Source organism: Sceloporus occidentalis, unplaced genomic scaffold, assembly GCF_023333645.1.
Source record: "Sceloporus occidentalis isolate IW3139 unplaced genomic scaffold, rSceOcc1.0.p SCAF_2, whole genome shotgun sequence".
Classification (NCBI taxonomy): domain Eukaryota; kingdom Metazoa; phylum Chordata; class Lepidosauria; order Squamata; family Phrynosomatidae; genus Sceloporus; species Sceloporus occidentalis.
This window is the reverse complement of record NW_028316982.1, coordinates 250,456,835-250,467,004: the sequence shown is the minus strand read 5'-3', so window position 1 is coordinate 250,467,004 and position 10,170 is coordinate 250,456,835. Positions and strand designations below refer to the sequence as shown.

At 41.0% G+C, this 10,170-nt stretch overlaps 1 protein-coding gene across 1 annotated transcript in view; it reads right to left on the bottom strand.

The window, feature by feature from the left end:
• Positions 1-3,961: 3,961 nt before the first annotated feature.
• SLC35F2 (solute carrier family 35 member F2) overlaps positions 3,962-10,170 on the bottom strand; it is a 47,232-nt gene continuing 41,023 nt past the window's right edge. The window contains exon 8 of the mRNA XM_089508468.1: positions 3,962-8,348. Within this exon, the coding sequence (XP_089364594.1) occupies positions 8,100-8,348 (249 nt within the window). The 3' untranslated portion in view covers positions 3,962-8,099. The remainder of the gene's footprint in view (positions 8,349-10,170) is intronic.

Here is a 10,170-nt window from a genome sequence, read left to right as displayed (position 1 = left end):
CAAGATAGGAGAGGCTGTAGCAGTTGCTTTCGCCTGAACCTGCATTGATTGATTGATTGATTGAAATTTTATTTCTATACTGCCGTTCCCACGATCACGGTGGTTTACAAGCAATACAAATACAATACAATACAGATTAAAAGTATGCATGCCCCCTTGCCTCTCTCCTGAGTTAATTGCAAACTACTTATGCACTTTGAACTCAGTTTGCAGCAATGGAAGTACAGTGGACATTTGGTGTCTGCTGGGGTTTGGGTCCAGGAACCCCCTGTGGATACCAAAATCCATGCATACTCAAGTTCCATTAAATACAACAGAGTAGTAAAATGATGTCCCTTATTTTAAAAAAAATGGCAAAATCAAGGTTTGCTTTTGGGAATGTATATGTTTTTAAAATATTTTTCACCCATGGATGGTTGAATCTGTGGCTAAGGAATCCGTGGATTCAGATAGCTGATTGTAAGCTCGAGTACAAAGGGGGAAGGTGGGAGGAGAGAGAAACTGAGCCATTTTAAACATTGATGAGAAAGTGGAATACCAATGGATTAATCAAGACTGTTGCTGCCAAATCAGGACAGTTGGAGGGTATGCAGCTTTGAGTTGAAGTCTACAGACAATGTAAGGACCTGCTTAAGGAGAGCAGGTGTGGTAGTGAGAACACAAGCTGCAAAAAAGCTGTTTGGAATTTATGACTCTCTCTGGTTGTCAAATGCCTTCTCTTTGGAGGTTCAGTTGGTACTGCTGCTGATGGTCTCATTTTGGGTTCAAGTTGAAACCTACCTGTTCACCAAACATTTGGGGCCTAATGAAGCCATAGCTTGATTTTCAATCAATCAGACTGAATCTTTCAGTTTTGTTTTATTTTGATAGTTGTATCGGTTTAAATTGCTTTCAGATGGTTAAATTGTTTTGTTTTTGTTATGAACCTTCAAAGCTGTTTCTAACTTATGGCGAACCTAAGGCAAGCCTATCATGTGTTTTCTTGGCAAACTTTGTTCAGAGGAGGTTTCTCTGAGATTGAGACATTGTGACCTGACCAAGGTCACCGCGTGAGTTTCCATGGCTGAGCAGAGATTCAAACACTGGTCTTCAGAGTCCTAGTCCAACACTGAAACCATGCACAATACTTGCACTCTTTAAACTGTTTTAGATTGTTTAAAAATTATTTCCTTGATTGTGATCTTCAGATGTAGGACTACATGTTTTCTTTAACATAAAGTCTGAATTTCACTACTTTCTCTAGCAAAGTTGTGGCAAACAATTTCATTTAATGTACATATCTCTGTAAGCAACATGTGTGTATATTTAGGATTTCTCAAACAGACACGTGCCACAAGACTACAATAGTTTTTGACCCTGGTTTGTTTTCACAACTGATCTGTTTTTATGAGTCAATTTTTTTTTTTGAAAGACAGATGGCACAGTATGTTTCACTTGTTTATCTGACTAATAGAATTTGCTGTCAAAATCACAAACCACAGATAGCTTTGAAAAGAGGCAAAACAAGTTAAGGAGAGTGAGTCTATCAATGGTCACTAGTCATGATTTTTAAACAAGACCTCAAGGCCAGGGAAATTAGCATTTGGTAAACTCATTTTTTTGGACTGTAACTTCCAGAATCCCCCAGTCAGGAAAGTGGGATATTACTCAAATCAAGTCAAAACAATCAATCAGTTGCAGATATCTGAGGGTTTCTGATTCCCAATACTTTAACAACAGAAAATAAAACAAAACTTTTTTTAAAAAAGTTTCATCCCCACTTAACCTCATGAGGACTGCTTATTTCTTGGCTGCACTGCTTCTCATCTACAAAATAGGAGAATTAAAATTATTACTTTGGCCTGGGTCTAATCTGCACTGTAGAAATAATGCAGTTTGACACTGCTTTAAACTGCTATGGCTCAATGTTATGGAATCCTGGGATTTGTAGTTTGTTGTGGCACCAGAGCTCTCTGACAGAGAAGGCTAAATGTCTCACAAAATTATAAATCCCAGAATTCCATAGCATTGAGCCATGGCGGTTAAAGCACTGTCAAACTGTATTATTTCTACGTTGCAGTTGCAGACCAGGTCTTAGTGTGGATCACTTGGTCAAATTTAGAGATTGTATGAGAATCCTCAAGCTCTAGTACTTCAGTTTTACAATTTGTATATAGTGGTATAGGCTGGTATTCAATATTGCAGTTATGGATATGTGTAACCTAGAAGTACGGATCTGCAACATATCTGTATTGGGTAAGACAATGTAGTTCTACTGTTAACCTACATAAATGCCACCCTCAGTTTCCCATAAGAGCTAGCTGTTGGATTGGGTAAAGGTCCATTCATTTGGCAATCAGGGAGGAAAGATGTTTCCACCATCTTCCCACCAACAAGGGAGCCTGCAAATATGAGATGCAGGACTCCTGTTGCAAGTCCTTGTCACAGGCATATTCACTAGTAGAAGGGAGTGGAAAGGTCATCCTCCCCCTTGTTCCCCATCAGTCACCAGATCTCATAACTGCAAAGGACAGCAAGGCACTGCAAAATGTAGGACATTCAAGAAAAATGTAGGTCATTACAAAATAAAAACTTAAAAACACCAATATAAATGTAAATTCCCTTTTCTTGGGGTGCACCTGCACTGCAGAAATAATCCAGTGTGACACCACTTTCACTGCCATAGCTCAGAGCTACAGAATTCTGGGAACTGTAGTTTTGTGAGACATTTTGCCTTCTGTGTCAGAGATCTGTGGTGCCACAACATACTACAAATCCCAAGATTCTACAGCACTGAGCCATGGCAGTTGAAGGGGTGTCAAACTGGATAATTGTAAGGCGTTTTGAGAGACTTTAGGGCTGAAGAGCAGGCTATAAATACTGTAAATGATGATGATGATGATGATGATGATGATGATGATTTCTACAGTGTGGATGCAGCCTAAGCAGCAGGAATTTACATTTATATTAGTGTTTTCAGCTTTTATTTTGTCATGTCCTATCTTTTTCCTGAATGTCTTACATAGTCATGCTCAAATGGAGGACATTTTGAAATTCCTCCAGGACAGAAGATTGAAATGTCCTGGAAAAGAAGAACATCTGGTCACCCTCCATGAAATCAAACTCTGACAGATCTAGTGGCTAGCTCTTCAGGTAAATTGGAAGGAGGCTTGAGACATTACTTACCGGTAGTTATGTCTCTTTAAATGGTTTAAATAGCCATGTAAGTACTGTATTCTAGTAATAAATACATATTTGGACACATGGCTAGTTTACTCCATCATCCGGACCACCATTTTATATCTGGTTCTTGTCATTAGACTTCAGGATTCTAGTTTAAAAAGCAGAAAAGATGGTCACACAAACCAGTACTGTGTTCACTCTGATTTTAAGTGGACTGTCCCTACAATAAGCTTCAGTTCTGGCACACTAAGGTCATTTTTTATTCAAAATAATGTTTTTCACCCTTTAAAATGTTGTAGTCTTTCCCATTTAATGAGATGACTTAATTCTAGTAAATGGTGCCTCTGAAAAGAAAATGATTCTTTGAGTGTCATCTAGTGACGATCAGATGGTACTACAACACATTGAGTAACACACATATAAAAGACACCCACCCACACCTTTGGCTGCTTTTTGACAATGTATTACGCATAGTGGGACTGTTTCCTAGTGATTAAAGTAAAATCACAAATTATTACAAGCTTATTTAAAAAATGACCTCCCATCATTTATTGGCATTTTTAAAAAAATAAAAGTGTATAATTCAACTATATTGGCTTAGACTGTAAGAAAATTTGATAGCAGAAAGCCCAAAGTCATTGCTTCTCATCCAGATCTACCTCACAAAGTTATGAGAATAAAACAGGAGTTATCATGTACATCAAGAATATTTTTTAAAGCAGAGCGGAATAAAAAAAAAATACAACAGATAAATAAGAAGTCCACAAAGGTATACTGACAATCAATTTATTTGGTCACCTTTAGACAAAACTATGTGATGAATTCTTCTTCCATTTTTAATGTACTACAATACAGCTATTTTAAACATTCCACTATTACCCAGCATAATTGGATAATATATTGCTATGTGTGGCAAGTCCTTCATTTTGCACAAGCACCCACATGCTTTGAAGCAGGGATGGGCAAGGTGTGGCCCATGGGTTGAGTGAAGCCCCCAAAGCTGTTGAGTGACCTTTGACCCAAAAATGTTTAGGGGTTTTTTGCTCCACAATGCCCAAAAAGCAGAGTTTTGGTGTCACAGTAAACTACTATTCCCAAAATTCCCCAGCATTGAGCAATGGCAGTGAAAGTGCAGTCAAACCAGTTCATTTCCGTACTGTGGGTGTAGCCTCTGTCTGGTGTCCTGTTCAGCAACTATAAGACCATAAGTGGGACTTACCATCTCATCATTGCTAGAGATTCACATTTATGGTCATGAATTATTAGCTGTGACTCCAAATCTACCTTTGCAGCCTGACAGTGTCCCATTTGAAATGTTTCTGAGATGCTGGAGATCAAGTCACTGGCAAATGACATCTGCACCCATCTCCCAGTCATGGGGTGCCTTGAGCCAAATAGCTACAGCAGGACCACGAAAAGTTTTCTCCAGCAGCCTGTTTTCTCCATGTGCCCCATGACCAGGAAAGCACTGCAGATGCCATTTCTCAGCACCTCTGAAACACTTCAGCAAGGGCACTGCCAGGCTGCAATGGGAGGCTTGGAGGTGGAGTAGTATCATCAGATGTGACTACAATGGCAGGATCTGCTTTAAATGGATTGTCACCAAAATTCAGTGGCTGAAAATATCATTGCTTCTCCTGTTCAAATTCTGTGGTAACTCTTGCAACTCTGGAACTTGGCAGGGGAAGGGCAAGGGGAAGGGAAGGAAAGAGAAGGGGAAGGGAAACTGCACCACCCATGCCATCACTGCTGATTTTTAACAGTGGAGACAGATGAGTCTGTCTGGGCTTTTAAATACAACAGAGGAGGATTGTCTTGGTTTTGTCCATCTTTGTTTTAAAGTCTGGTCAGTAAAATACACCTTTCACTAGTAGACAATCCAAGGGAATCTTTAGCACTGTGATCCTAAACTTGATTTACTTGAAAGTGAAAAGACCAATTCTATACTTTGCAGGCTGGTAACATTAATTGAGCTCCCTGTTGTGGGGAATCAGGAAAAAGGCATTATGGAACAAGTTAGAGGACACAGTGAACCCACAAAATCCTAGGACCCCTTGTCCCCTCAACAAGGCCCTAAGGCCCCCCTCCACCACTACATTGCTCTGCCTGTCTCATGAAGTTCAAGTGGCACTTATACTGCAATCTTGTATGTGTCTTCTCAGATGTGAATCCCACTGAGTTCAACAGGCCTCACTCCCACCGGACTAGCTACTAGCCTTAATCCTGAGTAAAAAATGCTTAGGGCTGTAGGTCAACAAGAGAGGAGGAACTGGATGCAAGCCTTTCCAAGTTAAGAGACATTTCAGTGAAACACTGATTGACAGAAGGCATCTCGTATCTTTAGCTAGTGGCACTGCTTCAGTTCTAGTGTCTGAGAATGTAGTCTAATAACAACTTTATAAGCTTGTTAAGTATAATTAACAAAATATGGCATTGCAAGCAAAATCCAAAGCAAGATAATGGGAACTGCTCTCCTCTGGCAAGATATATCTATGAATGGAAAGGATCACATTTGTGTGCCTCTCTAATAATTCAGATGGGTGCTGTTGCATGGGGAAAGGGGTGCAATGGGGTCCATGGTAGTACTCAATTATGGCGGGGGGAGGGATATGGTCCCTCAAGTCAATCTAGGTGTCACCTTCCTCTTATCCCGTCTACCCTCATATCAGGTGACCCATGTTGTCCAACATGATTATCTGAAGAAAGCACACAGCCTTCTGCTACATTTAAAATATCTCTGTAATCTAACACTGCCAGATTGTATGAAAGAACAGTCACTATCAATGTCTTGATCAAAAACAATGAATACAATGCTTCAGAGGCTGGCCACAAACCACTCTAAATATCAATGATCAAGTGTTCAGCATGGGAGGGAAAGCAAAAGGAACTGAATCCCACAGTCATTTCCCATTATATACTGGGGACTGTCAGCATTCAAAACAGCTCACTGGAGATGGCCATGGGATTTATCTGGCAACTGGGCACATGGAATATCTTTTTATACCTTTAATTCATCTAAATAGAAATATAGATATGAAGCCTACCATGTCCCAATCAGACACTGAAAAAGTTGGGGGAATCTTGGGGCATTGGCTGAAATTTCACATAAACAGGACTTAGTCTAAAGCTCCATACATACGGGTCCATATCCTCCTGGTAGCCCAGTACCTGTCAATGCCTGGAAGGGAGAGGAATGGAGACAATTCTGATAACAAAGAAATAGATGGTCTCAACTTGAAGAGGGAAGAAACAAGGGTGAGCTCAGTGTGCCTGTCTTCCTTTTCCTTCCCTTCCAAGACTAGACCAGCCACATCTTCACTGTCTGAATTGCCTCCCCCCCTTATCCGCAGCAGATCCGTTCCGATATGAAAAAACATGGGACCTCAAGTTCCGTTGTCCCCAATGGTGGCACAACATATGTGCGGCCACTAGTGTAGCCAAGTGCATGCACAGCCATTGAGAACACTTGGGCTTGCCACACATGGATGCTCAGATCCATGGATGGCAACCCTGCGGTTGGCAAGAGCCCTCTGTATCTGTTTCTCACAAGTATGCAGCAGCAGCCCATACCAGGGTTTGACCACATCTGGGAGGAGGATTGGATGGAATGCAAAGGGCTACAGAATACCTCCCTACACCCTCTCTAAAAATAAAGACACACATGTGCATAAGCCACATTTATGTGCATGCGTGTCACTAACAGGATGCCACCAAATGAGTCCCAGAATTCATGCTGGATGGTTGGTTCTGGAAGTTATGGAAGCCCAAAATAATTTCTTCAGCCTCTGATCTCAATACCAAGCTTCTCTGGAGTGTAAATGTTTATTATGCTTCAATGATACATCTAGTTACACCAGCCTGTGGAGGACATGCAGTTTAAAGCATCATCTTGTTGTTCCAGTGGTACAGCTCTTCAATTCATGGGTTTAAATCTTACATTTGGCTTTTTTGTTTCCAGAATGTATTATACATTTAGCTATTTACTGTGATGTCAAGAACTCAAAGATTCGCCTCATATTTCTAAAGAGCTGGTCACACCCAGGTTTTGCATACTATGGCACTTAAAAAGTAAGACAGTATAGGCACAGTTCAAAGTATTATCTGAGATCAAAAAGGATGAAACAATTTAAGGAAGACCTGGAATTCAGTGAGAAGTGTACAAAAAGTTCAGCAGATCCTCTAATTTAGCTGGGGACCCAAAATGACTCACGCTGCTTCATCAGCATCACTTGCCAGTGGAACTGGTTGCAATTAAACCAGGCTACAAGTGTTCTGTAGTAATTATTGCAAAGATTCTGCATAGTCCATGCAAGTTAATGACAAAACAGCAGGAAACACTCAATTTACTTTTTTTTAAAAAAAATGAAGCTTCTAGTCCTTCTGTTTTGGAAGCAAGGATTCATTACTCTTCATAATTGTCTCTATAGTTCTCAGCGTTTCTTACCCTACCAACAATTTGATCTAACATTTTGTTTTTTCCTTCCCTACCTTCCCCACCCCCCACCCCCATTACATCATTTAACTAACTTATTTCTTGCCCAAAAAATATATCCACAGGAGTTGACTGTAAACTTTGGAAATAGAAGAAATTACTCAAAATAAGCCATTAATTTATTTTGAGCCGAATTTGGTTTTCTTTAAGTATAGACTTTTCTTTCTAGAGAACACATCATTAGTCATTCTCCTAGCAGTTTCTAATGTTCTATTCTCTGTTAGCTCTACAGAGAGATCTTCAGTGAATGTTGACTCAACACAGATGATTCAAACTAAGGATCTAGCCCTCATTATCTTGCGGTGAAATTCCAGACTTTGGCATGAGCACAGATTCCACCACAGGTATCTCTCCAGTTTATCCACCCTAAAAATAGTATAATGTTCATTATCTCTTGTTTACTGACATTTCCAAGGTAATTCCAGCAGCTGAGGGGCTTTATATTTCATAAGGCTGTTAGTTTTGTAGCTGATGTTTCCTTTGCCTGACCTTCTCCTCTGCTGTGTTGTGGAGACAAGATAATAGGTGTATCCAAGTGGTTCTCCTCAATTTTTAAAGCGAGATTGTCAAACCCAGTACTGGTTGCCAGTGGCAGGCTGGTGGCGATGGCCTCTGCAGTGCGGGTTGGCGTGGAACAATACATGATGAAGCCCACCATGATGACCACAAAGGACAGGAGATAGAGCACTGAAAACTGATAAACACAAAGGAGAGGGGGAAATAAGTGCTTGGAAGCAGTTTCTCCTGTACAAGTGCAGACAAAACATAACATCTGTTTATGGAGAAGGAAGAAGGAGAGGATAGCTGGATCTAACCCCGCACCGCTGATCTCAATGGCTGAACATACACTGAAGTAAAAAACAAAACAAACAAAATAGCAACAACACCAGGCTTGCCAGACCCAATCAGTCCTGCCCACCAAAAATTTTTCCTGGCCCAGATCCACAGCAATATCACTATGGAGCACAGTCCACACACATGTGCAAATATCTGGAAATCCCCACTTTTTCCTCCAGATTAAACCCCTAAAGCACTGGAAAGGCTCAGGTGTGTCCTAGATCGTCTCATGTGTCATTTAGACTGCTTCTGTGAAGACAAGGTGATATTGTTTTATTTGGCCCTTGTAGACAAGCCCCATGTCACACTTTATATTTCAATTATTAATATTTCAATTATTAATGAATTACATTTCAATTAAGGAATTAAATAAATTCATCTGGGATTTGAGAGAGAATGTTCTGGCCCTTTCCTCAAGCACACTAAACACCCTGGTCCTTGACATGGCCAATCTTATGCCACATTTTATTGTTCAGTGTATATTTCATGTTCATAGCTATGGAAAAGGTGGGGGAGGTAGGCAGAGGACCAGGCCTGTATTTCTAAACTTGCTTTGTCCTCTTTCCTCTCACCTTCAAACCTCACTGTATGGCTCACTGTAGCATAGTAGGTACATATGTGGGCCTATGCTAGACTGAGACATATACAGTGGGCTCTTGTTATCCATGGGCTTGTCATGTGTGGATTTGAGCTTCCACAGACAGCAAACCTCATTGTTTTAATGGAGGTGTGTACACACCGCCATGTCAATAGCTGCATGCACATTGCACCGCCATTGGGGAACAATGGGACTTGAGGTTCCGTGCTTTTTCTTATCTGGGGTGGGGTGGGGTCCAGAAAACCTCCTCCACAGATACAAAGGGAAGACTGTACCACCAGCCCTCAACTTACCATACAGCCTCTATAACTTCCCCCACCCACATATCACACAGCCATTCCCTGATTCATGGGGAACAGGCAGGATTGCATAGGGAGACACTATGAAAATCATCTAGCTATGTCCCCATAACCAGATGCAAAATGATTGCAGCAGTGCTCCCCAGCAGATCTCAAAGATGGTATTATTTCATTTCTGGCTATGGGGAGACACTTCTGCAATCCCATAAAGCAAGGAATAACTGGGGGTGGGGGGCTTTCAGAGGCTGCTCTGTAAGTCATGGGCACTGCAGAGGAAGGAAGGGAAAACCAACCAAAAAAGGACATATGCACATGTAAAGGAAATTTACGTGTTTCTATCTTTAACAGGATGCCAGTCATAATCTCCAGGCCATGGATGGACAACACATGGTTCATAGGCCTCTTCATGTCATCCCTCCAAGCATTTTTGTGCCCCTCTGAACACTGCCACTGTCAGATTTGCTGGAAGGAGCACTCACATTTTTAAAAGAAAGGGTTGTGCTTTTTTTCACCACTAAGGTGGAATGAAATTCAGCAACAGTGGCATGTAGTCTCCAATGGATTTAGTGGAAGCCAGCATGGCCTACCAACCATTAGAAACTGACCATTTTTCTTCCAGCCCATAAGGAGGAAATGGGGAATTCTTCTTCCTCCTGACAACAGGAGTCCCTAACATTCTCTTAATCCCAACTTTTGTGGGGCTATCCAGAGATAAATTCATTGTCAGCCAGCTGATACCAGCCCTCAACCATTATGGTGAAAAGGAAAAAGTTGTAAGAACA